This window comes from Phalacrocorax carbo, chromosome 1 (genome assembly GCF_963921805.1).
Source record: "Phalacrocorax carbo chromosome 1, bPhaCar2.1, whole genome shotgun sequence".
Classification (NCBI taxonomy): domain Eukaryota; kingdom Metazoa; phylum Chordata; class Aves; order Suliformes; family Phalacrocoracidae; genus Phalacrocorax; species Phalacrocorax carbo.
This window is the reverse complement of record NC_087513.1, coordinates 2341009-2364478: the sequence shown is the minus strand read 5'-3', so window position 1 is coordinate 2364478 and position 23470 is coordinate 2341009. Positions and strand designations below refer to the sequence as shown.

The 23470-nt window shown below is 49.3% G+C and overlaps 1 protein-coding gene across 18 annotated transcripts in view; it reads left to right on the top strand.

Annotated features, from left to right (window-relative positions):
• Window positions 1-655: 655 nt before the first annotated feature.
• LOC135311853 (collagen alpha-1(VII) chain-like) overlaps window positions 656-23470 on the top strand; it is a 120544-nt gene continuing 97729 nt past the window's right edge. For 9 of the 18 annotated variants that reach the window (XM_064442276.1, XM_064442176.1, XM_064442185.1 and 6 more), the window contains exons 1-6: window positions 659-840; window positions 15238-15374; window positions 18809-18989; window positions 19442-19601; window positions 21129-21222; window positions 22319-22492. In XM_064442276.1, coding sequence (XP_064298346.1) covers window positions 15308-15374; window positions 18809-18989; window positions 19442-19601; window positions 21129-21222; window positions 22319-22492 — 676 coding nt within the window. In that variant the 5' untranslated portion in view covers window positions 659-840; window positions 15238-15307. Of the gene's footprint in view, window positions 841-4422; window positions 4636-5145; window positions 6005-15237; window positions 15375-18808; window positions 18990-19441; window positions 19602-21128; window positions 21223-22318; window positions 22493-23470 lie in introns of those variants that run through there. The other 9 variants (XM_064442266.1, XM_064442217.1, XM_064442167.1 and 6 more) reach the window with 6 other exon arrangements.

Below are 23470 nucleotides of genomic sequence, written 5' to 3'. Positions count from 1 at the left end.
CCCATGTCACCCAGAGCTTCGTGGTCACCCTGCTGTCCCCACACCGAGGGGGCAAGCGTGGCACTTGTGTCACTTCTGGGGTTCTTGCCCAGATGTTCAAACCTGGGAATCAGACACCAAAGACACCTGCATTCCCTTCACCGCCCAGTGCCTCAATTTCTTGATGCCTGTTAATATCAGTGCTAACATCCTCCGTCTAGGAGACCATCTCTCAGAAAGCTCTGTGGTGTTGTGAGATGAGACAAATGAAGTTCAATCACGATTTCGTTTGAGATGTCTTGACTCATGCCCCTTCATACCATTCCAGCACCCACACAGCAGCATCAGACCCCTGTATTTGAGCCATAAATTAGTTTTGCACCCACTTCTGATGTTCCCCATTCTCTTCAGGGGCTGGTAACCAGCCTAGACCCTTTGGCCCCCTGGAAACAGAGACTTTCCCTTCCCCTCCCAACCCTTTCCCCAAGCCAGCCCCTTCGTTTGCAAACATCCCAGTTATTTTATTATTATTTTGTGCCCACGAGGTAAAGATTTCTCTTTTTTCCCTCCCCTCCCTTTCTCCCCCCTCTTTGCTCCTGCATTCCTGCCGAAAGCGTGCAGGGTGGCATCCCCTGTCCCAGCCTCCCCTCCGCCGCCCCGTCCCAGCTGCTGGCCCGCCGAGAAGGAGTCGGAGGTGGAAGGGGGGGGATGCCTGGAGCGGCCCCTCCTCCTGCCTCATAACTTCTTCTTCCAAGCGTGCAGGGAGTTTCACTGCAGCCTGGCCGACGCGGACGCCCGTTTCTGGGGCCGTCGGACCCTCTCACCCACGGGGAGAAGCCAACACGCGGCAGCTTTGCCCAGGTAAGCAGCACCAGCCGCCTGTAGCTAGCTGTCCATCCCTCCGTCTGCCCAAGTGTCGGGTTTTGTATGCTCCGTCGTGGTTTTTTTCACTCTCCCCATTCTCGGGTTGCAGTTAAATGAACCGTGGTGCAAAGGCAAGAGAGCGGGCTGGGGGCGATGGGGATGAGGAGGCTGCAAATTACCTCCCAGCTTCGGGGTGCATTGCACAAGCGAACGCCTTGCCGCTGTCTCAGAAGGGCCTGAGATGCCCAAAACCTGTCTGAAATCTGTATTTTGGGGTGACTTTGCACTTCCCATGATGGGAGGTGGCTCAAGGGGCATCAGTTGGTCTTGGAGGCAGGGAGAGGCTGTGAATTAGTGCTGTCGTGTGCAGCACATGGTGGGTTGTTTCGGGGTTTTTCTGAGGCTTTCTGGGAGGAAGCGAGTTCTTGTTGCCTCCTTTGATGCACCCAGGAGGTCTGAGCTTTGCAATGGGCAGAATCTGATGCTAGTAAACTACCCACCAGTGGAATAAGGAACTATATTTTTCTTCTAATCTTGTTTAGTTGGGTTGTGCGGGGTGGATGCTGGTAAAATAGCAAGTGCTGAAAGCAAGTCCTTGATCAAAGCTGTAACAGCAACAGAGCAGACCCCCCTGGGACTGGTTGTAACTCCAGACAAAATGAATATTTCAGCAGGTTATGGGAGAAGCAGCAGAAAAGGTTGGTCTGGGGCCATTCCTGGCTGGGGAAGTCGGCTGATATCAAGGGGAGAAGTTCTATACTTCAGGGTGGGATTCTGCTTTCCTACAGCTGGGCCAGACTGGGTCTGCAAAGGTTGTAGCATTGCAATGAATGCAGTGAGCGCTCGGGTGCAAACAACATACAGGCAGCCCTGAGTTGTGGGTCTGCTCCTTTCCTGACTCAGCAGCGTCACACAGCCCAGGCTTTCTTGCCTCAGTAGCAGCAGAGGTTACGGTGACTGAGATCCTTCAGCATCAGTCCACCCATTCCCTCCTCCCCCGTAGATGCTGAAACGATGTCTCGCAGGGAACAGTGGTGATTAACAGTTTCGTTTGGCTGCTCTCCATCGCAGGCCCAAAATAATGTAATTTCTGCTTGCAATCAAGAATTACAAGAAAGTGCCGTTCTTCCGGGGAGAGAAGAAAATTAGCCACCAGGCAGATGATTCACGGGGTGTCTGAAAAATCTTTGTGGCTCTGACAAAGAGGTTGGTTTTTTAGGATGGATTCTGCAGAAATCGCTCCACGCATCGTGTTATTGCATGCGTCAGGAGGAGCAGAAAGGGGAGGGATGATGCTGTTTGGGCTCCCCTATGCTTCTGCAATGTGGCCCCTTCTGCAGACATCTCTCCTCCAGTGCCCCAAGCAGCGTCCGGACAGGTTGTGGATGGGGAGATGTGTTGGGTCAGGAGGTGCTTGAGGTTGTGTTTGAAGGGTTGGCACGTGAATATGGGGACATATTCCCACCTGTAGGTCCTGGCACTCTCCTCAGCCTGGCTGAGGATGTGAGGTTTATACAGGGCAGGACTGGGAATTGGGGTGATATTTCCTCTCTGGAGGCTGTTTGAATGGCAGCTGCTCAGGGGTTTCTCACTGGAGCAGCTCAGTCAGCTCTCCCTGGTCTTAAATATTGGTGCACTGGGGGCTCACGACTGGAAGAGGGTTTATGTGCATGAAAGCTTGTCTGCTTTTTCCACCTGGCTTTCCTAAGCATGGCTTTTCTCATGTTTCAGCTATTCTCAGATCTCCCCATCCCAAATAGCACCTCCCTGCCAGATCTGTTCCTCTGACCCTGCTTGTTCCAGGTAGTGGACAAGAGGAAGAGTAGAAATGCAGCAGGACATCTCCGACTCCCTTGTCTGGCCATGTGGACCCCTGCCCCCAGGCAATGACGCGGGCATGATGTCCCCTTGCCTATGGGAAAGGTCACCCTGTCGCCACCCAGGGCTTTGCAGCCAGGGTGGGGAGCAGACCTGCAACCACTGCCGGAGGGAGCCAGAGCAAAGATATAATTCTGGGCTATTTCAGGGCTGCTTTGGAAAAGGACTTCCCCTGGGGAGAGCATTTTGTAGCTGGCAGGGACCGGGACTGCTCAAACCGGCAGCGCAGGTCTGTGTAAATGGGAAAGCCCGTCAGGCGAGTGGGGGAAGGATGGATGAGTGTAGCAGTTTGCTGGGATGAGTGATGTTTTGAGCTTGCTGCAGCGCCAGGGAGGTGGTGCAGGTGATGGTGAAGGGTGGGTGATGTGCTCATCTCGGGCCTCACCTTCGAGTGGAAGGAAGGCAGTAAAGAAATTAATGTAAAAAGTGAGTGATTTAGGCTCGAATCTTCCCATGGACCCCGTTGGTTGGCTGCTGAGGGCTCCAGCTCAGGGGCTGGGTGCTCTTGGCCCTTCTGGGGGAAGATGCTCTTGCCCTGGCTGGGGAGTGGGTGCCACTGGCTCAGCCTCTGCAGCTCTCTGTCCATAAATCCTCATTTCCCCTGTGTCTTGAGGGAGCACAGATGCAGCAGCAGCTTCTGAGAGAGTGCAAGGAACAGAGAGAAACATCCAAAATGGGTTTAGCTGCACCCACGGCAGCTTTGGTGGGAGCGTCCTGCGGTGCCCCAGAGGAGGGAGTGGTGCAAGTGGGCCAGAGTCACCAGGACGTCCTGGGGCAGGGGCCAAGCTGTGACCTCGTGCCATGGATAAGTGCTTTCTGGGAAGGTTTCGCTGCTGCCATGGCCTGATCCCTCCTGTTTGTACAACTTGCCCACCAACGTACCCCTCAGCACCTCATCGACTGATTTTGTTTCTATAGTTAGTCAATAAAAGCCTAACCTGTCTAGATGGATACTGAGAGCCAGTTCTCTCTTCCTTAACCATTAACACCAGTTTATGGTGGGTATAAAATACGATTGCACCAGACAGCACATTCGTAGAGGTTAAAAAAAAAAAAAAGGCATATAATGAAATGGCAAATAATGCCAGTGCTGTCTGTTCAGGGAGATGTCTGTCTGTCACAACACACTTGCTTCAGTGCCCCAGCAACTCAGCCAGTGCTGCACATGAGACCTGGGAGACAAAAATAGGCCAAATCAAGATGCCTATTTGGTTGCACCATTTCAGCAGCATGAAAATGCTGGGGAAATATGGGAAGGTGCATTGGGAAGTGTTTCGATGGCTTAATAGAAACTGAAGCTGAGATTTATGGTGACTCCAGTCCTTTCAGCAGGGCCTGTCAACACAAGAGGGCAGCTGGTATTTGCACTGTGAGCATGTCAAGAGACTACAGAAGAGATTCAGGGCCCGGCCTCATCATAGGAGGCTTTGTACAGGCATAGCCCCTGTGGGTCACCTTTTACAGTGGGCTTGTGGTACCCCACTGAGGTTGACCCCTGACCGGGGCAGGAGGCATAGACTTAGGCTGTGGGTCCTGGGGGGGGTGTCTCTGTGGGGTTGCATGGGGTTGAGGGAGCAGATTAGCAGGGTCAGGCTGCCTGCAGGGGGTCCTGATGGGGGCATGCAAGTCCCATGCATGAGTCCTTCTTCCCTCACTCATTCCTGCCATGCTCACCTGTAGTCCTTGCTCTGCCTAGAGTGAAGCAGATCGGCTGGAGGCAGTGAAATAGCATCAGCCCAGGCAAGGAGGATCAGCTTGGAGAATTTATCCTGCCACAAAACCAAGAGGCTCCCAGGGGATGCAGGGTCTCGGGCTGGGATCTTTGTTTTCATTGTCCAGGTTCCCAGTCCCCTCAGTCATGCTAAGGAGCACTTTGCAATGTGAATAACCTCCTGGAAAACATCCAGCTTGAGTGTAAGTAACCTGAGAAATGCATACCTGGCTGCCAGCCAAGCAGTCAATCCATTGATCGATTGACTTCCTAACCCTCTGTTTCCACACCCCAACCCCCCACCCCACCCCCATCTATTGATCTCCTTGTCTGTAACATCCACCTGGAAATATTGCCTTTGACTCTGCGGATACATAATCCCGCAGGGTAGAAGTTTCACTTTCATTATGGGAGGCCAGATTAACAAGCCCCAGGTGGCTGTAGGGTGAAGAAACTGCAGATATCCTTAAAGCTGTGAGACCTGTTCAGTGGGCGGCTTGTGTCTCTGTGCCAGGTGTGCTGAGGGATCCCCCCTCACCTTGCAGCTGGAAGCAAGGTGGCTTGTTTCAAAGCTGAGCATTAAACTGGACAGAGGAGGTAGAAAGAAGTTGAAGTTGGTTTCGAGGTGTTTCCTGGTTTTGGGAAGGTACGTGGTGACTGACCATGATTACTTGCCTCTCTTTTAGCTTTTTCATTTCCAAGTGTATTATTCATTTTTTAAGTAGGTTTCACATGGTGATGCTTCTCAGCTGTTGCATGCCCAGGTGATGCTGTGAAAGGCTGCATTAGGATCAGAAGCCCAGTGGGGAGGCTGCCGGGGTTGAAGCAGAGCCATTTGTTTCATGTAGACTTCCGATGAGCAGTGATGTCCAGCAAAACTCTCCTTCAAAGTTATCCACCCCAAACCTTCACTGTGCTCTTGGCATTTTTTGCAAGGAGAGATTAAGGGTGAGCAGCAAAGGTTTGCAACAGCTATGCAAGCAAAAACAGCAATCCCCCCAAACTGGGTCTCTTGGAGAGGAAGAAAGAGACTGCCTGGAGACGACCTTCACAACCACAATCCTACTGTAACTTTCTGCATGGAAAGGTTTCTAAGTTTAGCTAAGAAAGTATTTTTATTATTGTTAATGTGAAAACCTGATGTGTGGGGAGTCGCCATGGTGCAGAGAAAAAGAAAGGAGGATCTAGCTTTCATTTCCAGGACCCATAAAGTATTTTTCTGCTTTTCTCCTTGGTGCTTCTAAGCTGAAATGCTCCATCCAGTGCTCCCAGATGCTGCTTGGATAGTTTCTGCAGGTGGAAGATGGCAAAAACAAGCCCCATTGGACATGATTCTGCAAGTTGTCCCATACTAGAGGAAGAGCTGTCACCTGCCAGTTTTCTCCAGCTACCTTTTCATCGCCTTGCTGCCCTCTCCCCAGTGGGGAATGGCCAAAAAACCCAAGGAGGTCTCTCGTCCATGAAGATTTGTCCTTAACTGGTTGTTTCCATCAGATCTGAGCAAATCCTAACCTGTGCTTTGCTCTATGTTGTATGACCCCGATGTGAACCACTGCAGGAGTTGCAGAGGAGGTTAGTATCGCTGCGGTGGAGCCTGATGGATGGGGAAGGGAGGGATGGAGCAGAAACCGCTCCATGCCACATCTCCCACCCAGGAGGAGAGTCCTAGCTAACCCATGCCACGCTCTCAGGAGACCTATTGAGATGTTAATCCAGCTGCTTTTATACATGCCCCTGTCTCCCCACCATGTTTCCTTGGGAAACAACAGCTCTGGGGTCTAAACCTTGAGTTGGTGAGACTTGGGAGGCCAGAAGCCCTTGTGGGTCACTGCCTTTCAACAAACCAGGCACGTTCAGCTGGGTGTCGAAGCAGAAAATAGGCTTCCTCCAGCTCTCGCTTCATCTTCTTTTATTGAGCAGCCTCACAAGATTTACCCCCCTCCTCTCCCCATCATCTCTGTTAAACATTACTATGCAGTGCAACCCCTTTAAATCAGGAAATCAATGGTATTTATTAAAAAAAAAAAAACCAACAACAAAACACTTTCTCAAAGCTCTTGCTCCGAGAGAGGGAGGGGAGCCATTTACCCATTCTGCAAGGAGCAGCAGTTTCTCATGATTGCTGACGCTGCTGTTTAAACAAGCTCCGCGCTGCAGCATGCGGGTAAAAATGCTCCTTGGAAAAGGTTCCTTTGCTTTAAAATCCTTCCATTTCATGGCAGAATTGCCTGGAGCTGAGGGGGAGGTCCTCCAGGAGAACAACGTGAATCAATGCATCTTCAGAAAGCGGAGGGGAGCTGCAGCTCTGAGGACGTGGTGTTTGCTGGGCCTCAAAGGAGGTCTGCTGGCCACCAGAGCTGTCACCCCTTGCTTCCATCACTGTTACACCACCACCACCAGCTTCTGCTATGTGGGCACCCACATGAGGGAGGCCCTAACCTGTGCTCCTGTAGCTTCTTCCTGGATCTTCTGGCTTCCTTCTGGGATGTTCATTTTGGACACACCTTGACCCAGGATGGTGCTGGATCAGAATCCAAACTTTGGTCTAAAAAGCACATGCGGCCAAATGTAGCCACCTGGAGCATCAGGGATGGTTGTCATGTGGGCAAAATCACATTCAGCTCCCCATGGAAAGAACTGCAATGAGAAGTCTTGGCGGGGGGGGCGTTGTGGTCATCTTTGCTGTACAGGGACCATCACATTTTCTCCACGAAATCTGCGTGGTGGCTGAATGCCAGGGACCCAGCATGGCTTTTTGGGGAGCTCAGCTTCCATCCTCTCTTCTTCCCAACCTACTAGCCCTGGGTAAGCTGGTAATGGGCAGAACTCGGTTGTGTGTTGGCCAGTTGTTACAGCAATAGGGGCCATGGGGAGGGAAACCATGGGAGCTATGCAAAATGCTCTTCGTAGTGCGCTGATGATGCCTGTGTCCTTCTCTTAGCTGAAATTAAGTAGGTTCTTGGATCCACCCTGCATTGCTGTGTCATTCCAGGAGAGCTGGTGAAGGTGTAGATACAAACACATCCTGGAGATGGAGCTTAAATTACCCAGTGTTATTTACATAGGGTCTGGAAAGGCATGTGGCAGCTCTGAGGCTGGAGGGGGGGGCGTTCTGGTGGATTCATGTGCTCTTGTCCCTCCTCTCAGCAACCAGAGTGAGAGTCCAGCTGCAATACTGGGCTCCATGGTGCTAGCACCATCGTGTGCCAGTGAGGCTCTGAGCCCCGGCTTGCTGCTCTTTCTTCTCCTGAGAGGTCCATGTGGCATGTCCTGGGCAGGGGTGCGAGTGGTCCCGGGGGACAGAGGTGTCTTGGGTAGGGAGCACCTATTGCTGCAGGGCTTATGGGTTGCTTTTGGGGCCAAACAAAAATCAGATCACTTCTTGGCAGCCCCTTCTACTAGACGGTCTGAGGTTAGGGATCTCGGGAACCAGAGCCACGCGGCAATGCACCCTGCCCTGACTCCCTGGAGAGCCCAGTGCTGGGGCCAAGGCACATGCGGCATCTGGCACCCAAGATCTTGGAGCAGGAGAGTTGCATGGTATGGAGGAGAAACCCGAGATGGGAATTAGCTGGGTAAGCATCATGTTGACACAGATGAACCAAAGGCCCACGGATTATTCAACTCTCCGTTCATGTAGGAGTTTCATGAGATGGTAGCTTGCTTTCACGCTGTTGTAAAGTTGCTTATGAGTGCTGGGCTGAATCAACTGACTCAATGATGGGAATGTAGACCCCAAAGCATCAGCGGGTGGGCAGGAAAGACAAAACACATTCATGCACCACCTAGGAGCTACCAAAATCCCTGCTGACCACAGGACTGCTGGTTGGAGCCTGGTTTGGGTGTACTGTCTTCTTGTTTTGGTATCAGTTATTGGTATTTTTAAGAATTTAGGAAATCCCATTTTTCCTTTCCTCACCATGTGGCCAGAACATCGCTGTCACTGTAGTGAAGGGGATCTTCCAGAAAATGGAAAATCCTCTATGAAAATGACCCCAAAGGCATGTGAATGTCCACACGAGGGGTACAGCATGAAATGGGTGGACATGGCCATTCCCAGCTCACACCAGCTGAAGGACCTGAGTATGTTCAGCCAGAGTTAGTGCCCCCAGTCCAAGTAATTAATTCTGAATGGTTTGGAGTATGTTAGCATAATCCTAGTTTAGCCTGAGAGAAGGTGTCCAAGGGGCTTTCAGAAAGACTGGGCACAATCCCAGGCCCTTTGGACTTGAGCTGAACTCTGGTTTTTGGTACCATTTTGCACCTCTGCTTGCAAAAGGGAGCATCTCCTCCCTGTGGATTGGCCCCTCTGGCATTTCAGGAGTGTGCCTCCAGCTACCAACAAGTCAATGCGTTCATATTTCTTTACAAAAACAGCTTAAATTCTGTATTCAAGGGATTTAGAGAGAAATCAATTAGCATAAAAATCTATTAACTCAATTTAAAAAAGAGACTGTAAACTTTTGGCCCCAAGGTTTATTTCTGTCAAGCAAGGAACAACCCGTGTTTAACCAGCTATTTCCTGCCATCCAAATCTACCATTTTCCTTGAGGTTTGAAAATGTCTTTAACTCCCCTGCAGCAAATGATGCCTAATCACAGGAGACTAGCTGCAGAAATGCCCTGACCAGGCTTTTCCATGTGAACATTTCACAAGCAAAGGAGAGAACCGGCATTTCCCCAACAGCAAGTTATGAACACGTTTGCTTGCAAAATGGACAGAGCCTGTAACTGACACCAGCTATTGCATCTTCATCGTGTCTCCTGAGCATAGACTGCTTCTGGACGGGCTGCTGGTACCTTTTCGGAGCTGACAGTGGTTGTGAGCTTTGCTCTCCACCTCTGTGAGCTGTTAGGATTTACTCCATCCTTTGCCTCTTTGCTGCTGTCTTAAGCTACAAGCCCTTGTTGTTGTTTTCCATCTTGCCACCAAAATTCGGTGGTTTGAATCTGTCCTTTGCTTTAGTTGATGCAGTCTGTGCCTTGTTTTTCCCCATCCAAATATAGTGCAAAATTATGTGTAGATGTGCTGGGATCTCGGTGACCTCTAATGCTGATACCATCAATACCTGGACCATCTCCATACCCTTCTCCTGCCAGTCTCTCTGGTGCTTCCACATCCTGAAATTCCCATTAATTCTCCATTCAGGCCAATCTCTGTATTTCGATTACACATCTCAGCGTGATCTCTTTGCGAGGCTGCTGGGATCCCTCGCCATAGGATTTATCATAGAATCACAGAATGATTTGGATTGGAAGGGACCTTTAAATGTCATCTAGTCCAATGCCCATGTCATGAGCAGGAACATCTTCAACTAGATCAGGTTGCTCAGAGCCCCATCCAGCCTGACCTTGAATGTTTCCAGAGATGGAGCCATAAAGATGATCAGGGGCTGGAGCACCTCCCTTGTGAGGAAAGGCTGAGAGACCTGGGCTTGTTCAGCCTGGAGAAGAGAAGGCTGAGGGGGGATCTCATCAGTGCCTATAAATACCTGAAGGGTGGGTGTCAGGGGGATGGGGCCGGGCTCTTTTCAGCGGTGCCCAACGCCAGGCCAAGGGGCCACGGGCACAAGCTGGAACACGGGAAGTTCCCCCTGAACATGAGGCCAAACCCCTTTGCTGTGCGGGTGCCAGAGCAGGGGCACAGGCTGCCCAGAGAGGCTGTGGGGTCCCTTCCCTGGAGACATTCACCCCCCGCCTGGACGCAGCCCTGTGCCCCTGCTCTGGGGGTGCCTGCTCCAGCAGGGGTGGGACGGGGTGAGCTCCAGAGGTCCCTGCCAACCCCCACCAGTCTGGGACTCTGTGATTCTGTGGGGCATCTACCACCTCTCTGGGCCAGTGTTTCACCACCCTCAGCATAAAAAATTTCTTCCTTATATCTGGTCTTACATCTAGTCTGATTTCATTGATGTGCCTGGCAGTGCTCCATGAACAGGAGCCCTGGGGAGGTGGGCTGTGTACAGTGATGTCTAGTGAGGTGAGATGTAGCTGAAGCCTTAGGCTGGAGCATTCATAAGGAGGTGCTCCTGTGGATTCTTTGCTGGCTAATATAAGGTTGTGCTCCGTTTGCAGTCTTTCAGAGGGAGCTGCAAATAGGATATCTTTCCTCTGTCCAGCTGGCTGTTTTCAGGAGACTTTTATGAAAACATCCCGGACTTGATTCCCTCTGTCAGATTTGGCTGAAATTATTTTGTTAGGTTGTGAGGCAGAGGGTCTGTCTGCTTGTGTGATATTTGCTATGGCACAGCGGTGGGTGTTGGGATGTGGATCTGCACAGATCCCCCGGGAAGGCTGTGCATGCCCAGACCCAGCTCTGTAATGTTGTTTTTGTGTCCGTATGCAACAGGCATAGTTGTTTGGTGGATGGAGTTAGCAGCATCTGGCATGGGTGATCCTGGGGCAGGAGATCCAGCTGGAGCCACAGGCAAATGGGAGGCAGGCACCAGCCAGGTGGGACTGCGAATCCACTGGGTCTCATCCCTTTTAGACAGACCTTGCTGACGGGGGTTATTTATTTATGCCAAAATTTGTTGGGGAAAAATAAAAAGAAAGAAGAGTTTATTGCAAACATATACACAGGAAGAATAAATGGCGGGGAACGGCCCAGCCTCTGGCACTACTGCAAGTATGTAAGACCTGCTCTTTTTTCCCTCTCTTACCCTCTTGCATCTTGCCAGGCTTCCCACAGCTCTGTCATCTGATCCAGGTGAGGTAAAGGGAGAACCTGGTCCATGAACTTTATGAAGTTTGGAGGCAATTTGTTCAAGGAACTGTAAAACCCGGAGAAGTTGCCCCTATAAATTATTTACCGGGGGCAGTAAAAGATCAAGGAAATTGCTGGGATTCCTTGCAAAACCCTGAAGTTTATGGGGTTGTTTCCTTGCACCTACCAGATTTCTCTAAAGCACTTTGTAGCGGTTTAGGAGGTCTTTGACAGGAACTGATGGCAGCCAGTGTCAGCAAAGATCAGATAAGGCTTGCTGGATTTAAGGTTTCTAATATGGAATGTATATAATGAGCACCGTGGTGGCACCTAAGTGAGCTGGTGGCTCTAAGTGAACAGAGCTGCCCTGAGCTGGACAACAATGGTAGCGCAAATGGCAGTTGTCCATCAGCCTCATTACCCAAAATATCATGTCCTGAAGGACAGGGCACATGGAAGGAGCAAACCCAGGTGTGGTCTTGGCCCACTGGTGGGCTGTGGATGAAGGGAGGTGTTGGAGAGAGTGTCTGGAAGCTGCAGAGCAGCTCTTCACCCTGATAGAAATGGCCCACGCTGCCTTTTCTCATCTAGGGCTGGTATTTCATACTCAGGTGAACTCTTAAATGCAGTGGGATTTTGGAATGAATCAGGGAGGGGAGAAACAAGAGAGAAAACGACTCATTTTCCTTTCAAAGTCAGAGAATAGCGCCCTTAAATTGGGGATCATCTGTAATGTGGATGTGCTGCAGTCATCAATCAAGGACCCATGCTGGCAACACAGCAGTAGGAGTTGGGTAGTTTTTCACCCCAGTTGAGCATCTGTAGCTCACTGCTAGAAGGCAGATCATAGTTTTAACTAAAATTTTTTAAATATATGCAATAAAATTTAGATATATTCAACATGTCCAAATATATAACATGTAAATCTTCAGCACATATGCACACGTGTGTGTATGAATTAATGTCTGCCAGGAAATGTCTTTAGTTTATGACACCCAGATTGTGAAACCCTTTTGCATCCTTTTCCTCACCTTTGCAATGTGAATTCAAGGTGTGGCTGTTCTGAGCTCAAGCCTTTCTACACCTGCAGGGTCTTCGCATTTGCAGATGTTAACATTTACTCACTGGAGGCCTGGGGCTCACCGTGCATTTTCTTTGCCTCTGCAGAGTCTTCTAGGATTTATTCATTGTATGACTATTTTTCTATTGCTATGTTAATGTGCATTTTTTACTGTATTTGTTCCGTGCTGAAACATTAAACAATGTCAGAGCTGGGGGGGCGGGGGGGAAGAAGAATCACATGTCAAATATTTATCTGCAAAAAATATTCTTTGGCTTAGCTGCCTGAAGTCACTGCAGAAACTTAGACTTACTTTTTGTTGCTTGGGCCATTTTTAATGTCCTCCATATGTGTGAACTTGGGCAGCAAATGCTGAAGATTAAGAGGTCCTTTAATCCTGTTCTTTGTCCCTTGCTGGCTCCATATTGCTCTCAAGGCATCCCCACAGCAGTACGTACTCCTGCCCCATGGGTCAGCATTCTGGCCAGTGGTGCAAGGAAGCCGATGCTCTGGAGTAGACCTGCTGTAGGATGATGTTGGTGCATGCCTTGTCATAGAGGGACCTTCTTACTCTCCTTTTAGAATTTTCTTAAAATTACAAAGAGGAGCGGAGATTTCTGTTAGCATTTAAGCTTTTTCTGAATTATTTTTCTCCATACATTTTGGACTCGGTCTATCCCAAGGGTTCAAGCATCAGGGAAATTTCATCCTTGATTTAGGGCAGGAATGGCGAGGATGAGGTGGGAGAGGAGAAAAATGTCACATTTGGAAAGGCAGGAGGTATGACTTAGCTTGAGTTCAACATCAAGCCTCGTGTCTGAAGGTAGAAGGTACCTACAAACATACTCTGAAGGCAGTGACTTTGGAGCTTGTTAATTTACTGCCTGTCTTCCCTTAATTAGATGGGGTGGATAAGTGAAGGTGCTAAAGGCATCGAGGGCCATGAGCACTGTTGGCCTCCAGGGATGGCGTGTGTGCTAGAGGACCTTGGCGCCAGGCAGGACCCCATGGGGTGACATGTGGCAGTGGATGTGCTCACACATGCAGGTTTCTCTGCCCCGGGGACAGCACCAGGGACCCACGAGGCACTTACAAAAATCAGCATTTTGGAAGATCTTCTGTCTCAATGTAGCAGCTGGTATTTTTGGGGCAGGATTGGGTGAGCTGGTCACAGTGCCAGCTGTTGTGATGGACATGTGCTCTCAAAGGGCCTACATTAGCTATGTCAGTACATATTATATTGCATTTCTGGTGTTATTTTAGAGATGGAAATTCTCAGAGCCATTCATTGCATTTACAAGCTAAATTATCCTTCACTTAGATTATATTTTGAGCAGGAGGAAGTGTGGAGGTGTGAATGATGGGAGGAAGAGGAGAAGAGAGGATGGAAGGAGGCACTTCTTGAAAAACTCTGAAATAAGGGTCCCTGCAGGAACATTTCTGGAGGGACATATGTTTTTAATAATATTAACACAGAGCTCAGAAACCCAAAGGTTTTGCTGCTTTCCTGCTCCATGAAGGGTTTGTTACAGTCCAGGACAGACCCTGCCCCATGGAGCTGAGGATTAAATGGGAAGGGAAAGGGGATGCTGCCAGGTTGGCATAGCAAGAAAGGTGCTGGGGTCTGCGGGGTGATGGGCTAATCTTGCCAAAACTCATAATACAACTCTTGCAAAAGAGGTGGGGGTAAAACCTAGTTTTCTTGGGTCTCAGCTCTGCCCTTCTCCTCCATTACTTGATTTTCTAGAAGGTTGTTTATGCCTGTTGTTAAAAAGCCTAGATTTGCTTGTTTTGTTATTTTTTGGTTGGGTTTGGGGTTGTGTTTTTTTTGGTATTTTTGCTTTGAAGCCGTCTCCACAGCAACTAATGGCAGCACTGCACAGAAGTTTTGACAGGAGTTACGAAGGAAGGACAGAGCACATGTTAACTGCTGCACAGCAGAGATACTGATTACATCCAGGTAAACACAGCACTTAGAAGAGAAAGGGAAAGTAACAAACAGAAAGGGGGACTTAAATTCTGGGGGTCTCAGAGATGGGTGTTGCTATGTGATGGGCAAGGTGACCGCAGCCCGGGTGCCCCTGCAGTCTAGATGCAAAGCAGGCTGCTCCAGGCACTCGACCTTCATCTTGCTTGCTTGGGAATTCATTTAGGAGGGGTTATTCCAAGCTATGCACAGGAACCCAGCCTTGAAGGGACCCAATCTACAATGCAATGTGATTTTGAGGTTCCATGTTGTTAACTGGAAAGAACAATCCAGTCCTGGCAAAGAGCTAGGCTGGATGAAGTCATTGAATTCATCTTTTCCCCATGTCTGTAATTTGCACCCTGGAAGTAGTCCATGTCTCCCTATGAAATCTGCTCAGCCCGGCACAAGAGGATGAGGCTCAGAACAGGAGAACTTTTTATTGTCCGTTAAAAAAAGAGAATAAAACCCCTTCCAGGCATGCCACTTCTGCTGCAGTTGTTGTGTTGTAGAGAGAAGTCCCTGCTTTGCAGAGAGAGACTTCTGTAACGATCTGGGGGAGTCGATAAACTGGCCATAGGCAGTAACCAGAGCCTTCAGCCCCCTTTGGCTGTTCCATGATGGTGGGCTGGATCTCCAAGGGCAGCAAGTGCAAGACAGTTAGTCCTGGATTTAGAAACCTGAAGGTTAGTTGCAAAAGAGGCTAATAAAGACTTGAGTGCAGGTGATTGCTGTCTGCAGTGATCTTCTAGTGATCCTTCCTCCCTGTGTAATTGGAGTAGCAGATGCTTCCCTCTTCCATCACACCAATATTCACATTTAGGCTTAATTGCCTAAGGTGGTTGTTGCCTGAAGAAGGGTGCTGTTAGGGAAGGGTGCTGGGAGAGCAAAGCTGAGCTTTCCCCTGCAGCCAGCATCAGCAAGGAGATGAAGGAATGAGTGGATTTATGGACTTTAATGCCAATTGCCTAAGCCAGGATGAGCCTTTGTAACTGGGGAAAAGTTTCCCTTGCTACTGTAGGTAGGTGGGAGCATCATACTCAGATGGCATGCGTAAAAGCCTCTTTTCTCCTGCAGATGAATGACTCTCCAGGCTGCGTGCTGACTCCAGGAACCAAGAAGGAGCTTCTTCCCAAGGAAAAGGAAAATGCATGCCCAGATCCTTGCCCTGGCACTGGCTGTGGTGCAGTACAGAGCTGTGGCCGTTCATGAAGGTATATGACAAGTGGGCTACCATGAATGCAGCAGCTGGGGGTGATGCTGAGACACATTAGGGGGAAAAAGACCTTTTCAGAGCAGTTGTTTCTGCTAATGTTATGGATACACACACAGATGCTGTCACAGTAGGGTTGTAGTGCCGATGCCTTTAACTTCTGCATAGGACCCTATTAGGTTGGGATCATCTGGCTAAAAGAGCATCTCAGCTGGCCCCAAAAGGCAGCACATGACTTGATGCACTAGGTTTATGGGGAAATCGGGGCTCTTGCTCAGTGTCCTGTCTCTAATACTGTTCCACCTCAGCTGCTCCAGAGGAAGGTGGGAAGAAGGGAAAAATGTCTCCCCTCCTGATTCCTCTTCTGATCTCCAAGACCTGGTACAAGCCATCACACAGAGGATCTGAGAGAAAAAAACTCAAGGAAGCCTTGAAGCCTCCTGCTACTGTTCAGAGTTAAGGTGGCACAAGGGCTCACCTCCTCCCTGGCTCCCTGTTGCCTATGCAAGCCCACAAAGAGCTTTTGGGGAGAAGGGGCTGGAGCCAAAAGGCAGGAGATGGAAGGACCCCAGAGAAGAGCCTCATGGAGTTAAAAGCATGATCCATGGCATGTCTCTAGCCTCAGGGTCCTGCAGGAGGGAGAAGCTCCTTGTGAGCATCCTACAGAGCTAATCCAAAGCTCCCGGGACTGTTATTGGGCTGGGTATGAGCCAGTGGGTCTTCCCGCTTTGAATTGTTCTGCAGCAACAAGTCCCCAGGCTTTGAAGGTGTAAATCCACCTGGACTAAATTCAGTAAATTCAACAAGGAGTTAATGGAAGCTTTGACATCAGCTACAAAATTAACTTGATTAAGTTCCTGTCCATCAATTAAGCCAATATACTTGACTATAATGCTATTTAATTCAAAGCTGGGAACAGTGCAATAAATCAACATTTACAGATGTCTCTGGCAAACCTGTGATTGATGAAATGTGGTAATTCTGGAGGTGCATGAAAAATTTCAAATAAAATCATATCCCCCTGTGATTAATATAGCTGTCTGTGTTGGTATTTTCTCCAGAAGGTACCAATCCAAATATGCTTAACATCACATGTTGCCAATGACAGCTTCAGGTACCTGATCCAAGCAGCAAACACTGTTGGGTTTCATTGCCAAGCTGGGCCCCTCCGGAAAGGTGCTGAGCTCCTGGCTCAGCGTCTCATAGAACAGGCTCTGGTTGCCCCTTTATAAAGAAAGGGGCACCATCCTGCCCTTTTTAATCCCATGGAGCTCTTGCTTGTTGTCTTTTTTCCTCATTATCCCTGGATGCAAATGAGGGCAGCAGCATTGTTCAGGGCGCACAAGACTCCCACGGGCTGGTCATGGATGGAGGAGGCTCTCTGGGGATTTGGGATGTGGAGAGGTAGGTAGCAAAGGTCCCTCTGATACCAATGGCATTTTAAGCGTGTTTTCCAGATCAGGACCAAAAATGCAGGTCTCCCAGAAAAAGCTGTCTGCACTGTCCTGAGCAGCTCCAAGAGGCGTGTGATTTTGGGAGGGCTGGTGGATGGTCTTCTCCATCCCGTTGAACCTTTGTTGGGATTTTCTTATGGTAATATAGGTTGTGGTTACCCTGGGAAGCTGTTGAAAGATTTCTACCAGTTCTGAGGTCAGAGCCAAGGACTGGCATTGCCTTCCCTCCAAGTCCTTCTGGGACACAGACATCAAGGTCAAAGCTAGGGAAAAGGGGTAAATCCAAAATAGAAGCAGCAGGTGGGAAAAAGAGCTTATGGTGATCTGCTGTTAGCAGCTGAGCTGTCTCCAAGACACCCCTGACATCTCAGCTGAAAAGCACTTACGGAGGACTGAGAAGGGAAGGGAGATCTCAACAGAGAGCTCTAGGAAGGAAAATTGAAATAATTGTCTCCCATTTTTGTCAAGGGAAAGTGCTTTATATTCCCAGCTGGATAAGAGTTAAGCCAAAAAGAGCCAGTCATTATTCTTCTGCAGTAAACAGAACTGTTAAGTCGTGAAGAGCTCAATGTCAGGAGGCACAAAGTAAGATGAAGAAACCAAAAGCCTTGGGTAACAAAGATCCTTGGACTGCCATCCATCCACAGCTGGTAAATGATCCTCTGTCCTGCTGTGTGGCCAAAGGGGATTGATCACGGACACGGCAATGAAGGAAAGCACAAAATCTGCATCTTTCCAAGCCCTTTAGGGAGCCTGCTTATAGAAATGGGGTAAAAGTTAGGTAAATTGAAGAGGTCAAGATAAAACAGGGTTTCCATTGCAGCAGGAGCATGAGAAACCCACCTAGCACATCTCCCCAGCAAACTGGAACAACTGCTGCAGCCTGGTTGGGTGCGAGTGGATTTCCAGCCCTGCAGCAGAAAGTCAAGGCAGCGGCTGGGTGAAGTCCAAAGCAGTAGTGACACAAAATGAAGAACAAAATGACAAGAGGTTGAGCCCAGTCCCAGTAAGCAAGTCTGCAACACAAAAAGCCCTCCTCCAGCAGAGCAGTCTGCTTTTTAGCAGCCCTACAGTAATAACTTGAGCATCTATCTGCAAGGGAGAGAAACACCAGAGAAAATAGAAATTTTGAACTTTCCTTGTAGAGCCATCATTAATTTAAGCATCCCTAAAAGTCATCAGACTTCTGTCCATGAAATATATTTATTGGATGCCTAAAGAAAATGAAATTCAATTGAGACTGAACACTGTAAAGGGAAATATGCCTTGATGTTCATTAAACAAATTTCCCTGTACACCTGTCCCTTCCCTGCCAGCTGTCGTCAGATGGCTCTGGCTTGTACGGACAAAACACTCAAATTGTTCATTCTTTGAGCGATACTTTACACGCTTGGGGCCACTGGCATCTTGGCAAGAGGGGAGCGTTGCAGAGCTGAATGCACAGAGCATCCTGAGCTCTCTCCATGCAAGACTGGAAGACTTGTTGTTTTAGGGCTGGCAAAGCATGGATGGCCAGGTGGCCCCATGTCTGCATGGGTGTCTCACATTGGCTCTGGAGACCCTGATGCAAGAAGCCCACAATGGTTGGAGGGGTGGCAGGGCTTCCACAGTCCCAAAATTCAGTTGTGCGTGGCTCAGGTGTCAATGTCTGCCTCTGGGCACATGAAACCCTGAGGCATCCCCTTGCTTCCAGCTTGTCCTACAGGCCTGTGTGCCTTGATGGTCTGGGTCTTGGTGTCTGTGCTTCACATGAGAAACTTCCCCTGGGTGAGAACAGAAAAATGTGCAATTAGGAGGAAATTAAAGAGAACAAAGCAGCCTGTTGCTCTGTGAAGCCTGTGATACCTGCTTCACTGGGCTTAAGCATGGTCTCTCTTCCTTAGCTGCAATATCTCGGTGGTTCACATGACTCAGGAGTTTATCTCCTGGCTGGCTCACTGCGTGGTGTGGGATGAGCCTTCCTGCCCCTCTTCTCCCTCAGCATGCAGGACGGCGGAGGTGGCCGACATTCTGTTCCTCGTGGGACAGTCACAGGGCGCAGGGAGGGAGAGCTTCCAGCTGGTCAAGGACTTCATCAGCAGCATGGCGCGTTCCTTTGAGAACGTGGTGATGGGCAAAGGAGGCATCCGGCTGGCGGTGGCACTCTACGGGGAGACACCAAGGTGGGTCAGTCCATCCTTCACCACCAGCACCCGGGTTTCTATAGCCCTATAGCTCTAGATGGGCAACCGTGTCCTCATGGCTAAAGAGCTCTTGCTGGTCTGCTGAACCATTACAAGAGCAGAGCAAAAGTTCAACCCCCAGCAGTGTCACCAGAGTCTAGAGGTGCTTGGCCATGGGGAGCTCTTTCAGGACAGGGAGGATGGCATTTAATGCAGCCACAAGAAATTCCCTGCCATCCAATTTTAGAGTGTTTTATGGTGACAGGGCTCTGGCCCTTATACATTGGACTCCTTTGACCACTGTGAAGAGGACTTGCCTACATACAAGCCGAGTGTGACCAGCTAAAGATCAATTTTATTGCTGCTCATTACTATTAACAATTAATCCTTGCTGTAACAACAGTGTTTTCTTGCTCCTTATTCACCCGTAATCCCCCATTTCTCATTCCCAGGATGAGTATTGAGCTCACAGATTATGTGACCATCGAAGAAATGCTGGTGGCAATTCAGGATCTCTCCCTCAAAGGCAGCAGCCTAAAAACAGCGTCGGCTCTGGCATTTGCGGCTCACTCCATGTCTCGCCTGGACACACTGCGAGAGGATGCGGCAAAGGTAAGCGACCTTCTGTGATGACTCCCCTGATGACATCCTTGGTAGGGATCAGACCTCTTACTTCTTTACCTGAAAGCATGAATGAGCCAGTTGGTTTTTATTCATCCCATCTGATTTTTGGCTTGCAGTTGAGGTACCTCATCTAGGAGCTCACTCAGTTTCAGGTTACTTGATTGGTGATAGGAGACACGCACCTCCAGAATTTCAGAGGACTGACTCACTTTTAAAAATGCTTGTACTACCCCACGGATTGCAGAGGAACCCAGTGCTCTGGTCATAAATGCCTCCACATGACTACCCAAATTCGGGGCACTTACCGCATAAGCTCACCGAGCAGGCTCAAGGCATGATCAAGACAAGGAGGCAGGTTGTGGCGTTGGTGCAGGTCGCTGTTGCTAATTGTGCACATCCGCTCTGGTTGCAGAGAGTGGTGGTACAGTCAGCATCTTTCTCGAAAAGCAGGCACGTTGCAGTGTCTTTACCTTTCACACGTTAGTTCTGGGTCATTGGTTTCTTCAGATCTGGGTTTTTTTTTAAATTATTTTCTTCATAATCTCTAAGGGGCTCTGACAATGCTGGGGATGCTAAAGAGAAGGTGCTGCCTTCTGGTTTGCTCTGCAGGCTGCATGAAACAGTCCACTCTGCTCCAATGGTAGATGGTCTTCAAATCAAGGGGGCAGCTGCATGGGGAGTGGATACACCCCATGAACCGAGCCTGAAACTGTCACAGCCAGCTTTCACCTTCCGTGAGCCTCCCACATTTGCACCTTCTTTGTTCTGAGATCCTGCATGCCAAACGTGGTCTGTGTGATCCATGCGATCAGTGTGGTGTGACCAGTGTGGTCAGTGAGACCTATTTTGAGTCACAGTGCAGGAAGGAGAACATGATGCTACAGGTGGGATGTGTTACCCACCTCAACTCCCTGCTTAAAGGTGTTGCAGCAGTGTGTGTCGTCATGATAGCATCCCATGCACCAGCACCAGCTACATGGTCTGCCCGTGGGACTGCCCAAAAAGCTTGAAAGGTCTGGGGTTCCTGAGTCCACTGTCATTTAAACCCAAACTCTGGCCGAGAGAGTTTCTTACCACCTGATAGCACCATCCATGTGCTGTTGGCCAAGTGTGTTGTCCAGGTGCAGCCGAGTCCTCCTTTAAGGGCTGTTCTTACAGACCTGTAGAGGTGAATCCTCTCTCTGTGCTAGCATTAATCTCCTCCTGGGGCCAGAGTTACTGCCCCAAGCAGAGATGAGTCAGAGCTGAGCAGGAGGAGACTTGCAGAGAAGATGCTGTCATGAGCAGCAGCATTTAATGCTCTGCTCCTTCCCAGCCTGTGCTCATGAAGGCTGATTCCATGTGAGTTACCCCAGAGGTGTGGGTTATCGAAGGATTTATTTCCAAGTGCCTGTCCCTTTAGAGAGGGAATTCATCCAAGGTCTGGCTTTTCAGTGTGAAAATCCTGCAGCTGTCCCTGGTGACCTCCTCACGTTGTGTTCTTTCACTCTCTGGCTCTTACGCCAATTCTTGTAGGTAGTTGTTTTGATCACAGATGGGAAATCCAGCGACTCAGTGGAAGACGAAGCCCAGGTCCTGCAGGATGGGGGGGTGACAGTATTTGCTGTAGGTACGTATGGACACGTTAAGTTACATGGAGCGTTGCCTCCAAATAGTGTGTGCATTAGCACACAGTCCGCGCTGCGAAGCTTCCTGAGGCATGACACCCCCTCTAAAAACCGTACCCATCCCCGGGCTCAGCCACTAGCAACTACTGCAAGTACAGGAAAATCACATCTGTGCTGTGCTTGGGTTATTTTTTATTGTTGCCAATAGCTGATTTAGTCGGTGGAAATCTGTGGTTTTGCATCTGTCAAAACTACTTGTGAATTCAGGAAGCGTTCAATAAATAGTTCCATAAAAGTCAAAATGTTTTGATGTGACATTTTGAAAAATGAAATGTTTTTACTTTTGAAGCTTTCTCTTAATGGGGTTCAGAGACTGACTTCAGCTACATTAAAAATGTCCATCAGAATAATTCCATGGGCAAGGAAAAATTTCAGCACCTCCCTGCCCCCAAGAGCTAAATACAACCATTTACTACAAGTCAAATCCTTCCTTTTACCAAACATTTCAGGGGAGAAGAAGGGGATAGTGGTGGTGTTTCATTATACAGAGCAACCAAGTCTATTTGGACAAATTTGAGGTGAAAATTAAAGAGGGTTGAGTTGTTGGGGGGGTCCCCCCTTTTTTTATTTCAACCACAGAAAAACCTTGCAATTTTCACAGTCTCCCACAGTCCCATTTTCTGCTCATACATCAGAAGGGCAGAAATGTCTCTGTATCCACTGGGAAGGAGGAAGCCAGATCCTGCCCTCCTCCTTCGCCCTCTCCACCCCAAGACAGCTTTCCACCTCTCGGCCCATCAGCAGCTGAATCCCCTGGGTCAATCTCTAACATGCCTCTGGAGAAATTCTTGACCTCTTTTCCTTGATGGCTTAATCTTCTTCACCACCTCCCATCCAGCTTAAGTCTCCATTCCTTGTTTCATCCTTCACCATGGGCAACATGACCGCAGAGCTGGTGTAAAACTCAAATTCAGTTTGAGTGTAAAACTCAAAGCTCAGCCCTTTGCTCCCGCTTGCTCTTGACAGCCCTTGCCAACGCCTGGCCTGCCCCAGGGATGGTGTTTGATGTCCTCCTTTCCTCTTCTTTTCATCTTCTAGGAATTAAGGATGCTGACAAGACTGAACTGAACACAATAGCTTCAGAGCCCACTGCAGAGCACGTGCTTTACATTGAAGATTTCCACCTGCTCCACAACGTGGCCCCCAAACTCTCTCGAAGGCTCTGTGTCACTGCCTCAGAGCCGCCACGACCCATCAGACTGACTGTGCAAGGTGCGTCAGGGCTGTCCCTTTGCCCCGCTTTCCACCTGCTTGAACCAGCCCCTTCCCAGTCCCTGGATGAGCCAGCCACACCACGGAGAAGGGCCTTCCACATCCCCTCTGTTCATCACAAGGGAGCTTTAGGGGTTGGATGATCCTAGGGGAGCAGCCAGCTCATGGAGGATGCTTGGGGACAGCGGTCCTGTGTATTTGCTTGTGTCTGCACCTCTGTGGTTAGTCTGGTGATACCAGAGCCTGAAAGTCTTGCTGCCTGTTCAAACAAAAGGGGCAGCAATGGGCTGTGGCAGCATTTCTGCCCCTTGCGGGCTTTCGTGATGGACCTCTCATGGTGAGCTCCACAGCACAGCTCACGGTCTCAGGAAGAACTTCATTGCTTGTAGAAGATGGTAAGAGCACCCAAATTGATTTCCAAAGACATCTAGATCTCTCCTCAAAGAGATAGTGATGCTGCAGCAAATCCAGAGGTGGTGGCAGTGAATTCCTGCCCTGCTCTTTGCACAAAAACTCATGAGAAAATGAATTAAAAGCTTAGGGCTGAGCTAGGGGAAACTTAATCCAAGTAATTAAAGGGTCTTCTTTTGCTTTCTCTGTGGTTTTGTAGCACTTTGGGGCTTCCTGTGATGTTTCATGGAGAGTTCAAGCTTTCTGGGCAAATATTCTCTGGTGGCAGTAAGGAGAAGGGCAGGAAGGAGTTGATGCCCTCCTTAAGCAGGTGTTCACAGGGGAAATATAGGGAGAACCAGTTTTGTTTTCCCTTCTTGTGCTGTCAAGCAATTTTCCAAAAGAAAATCTGCTTGTCTGGCTCTGGCCTGGGAACAGATCCCAGCTGCTCCTGTGCTCTCAGTCTGAGTGCCATGCGTACCCAAGGCTTTCTCTGCATTGACTATGTTGACTCCATCAATGAACAGCCCGCACACATCCAGCACTGGTGCCATCACAGTCCAAACCAAGGGCCTTTCCTTTCTCTTT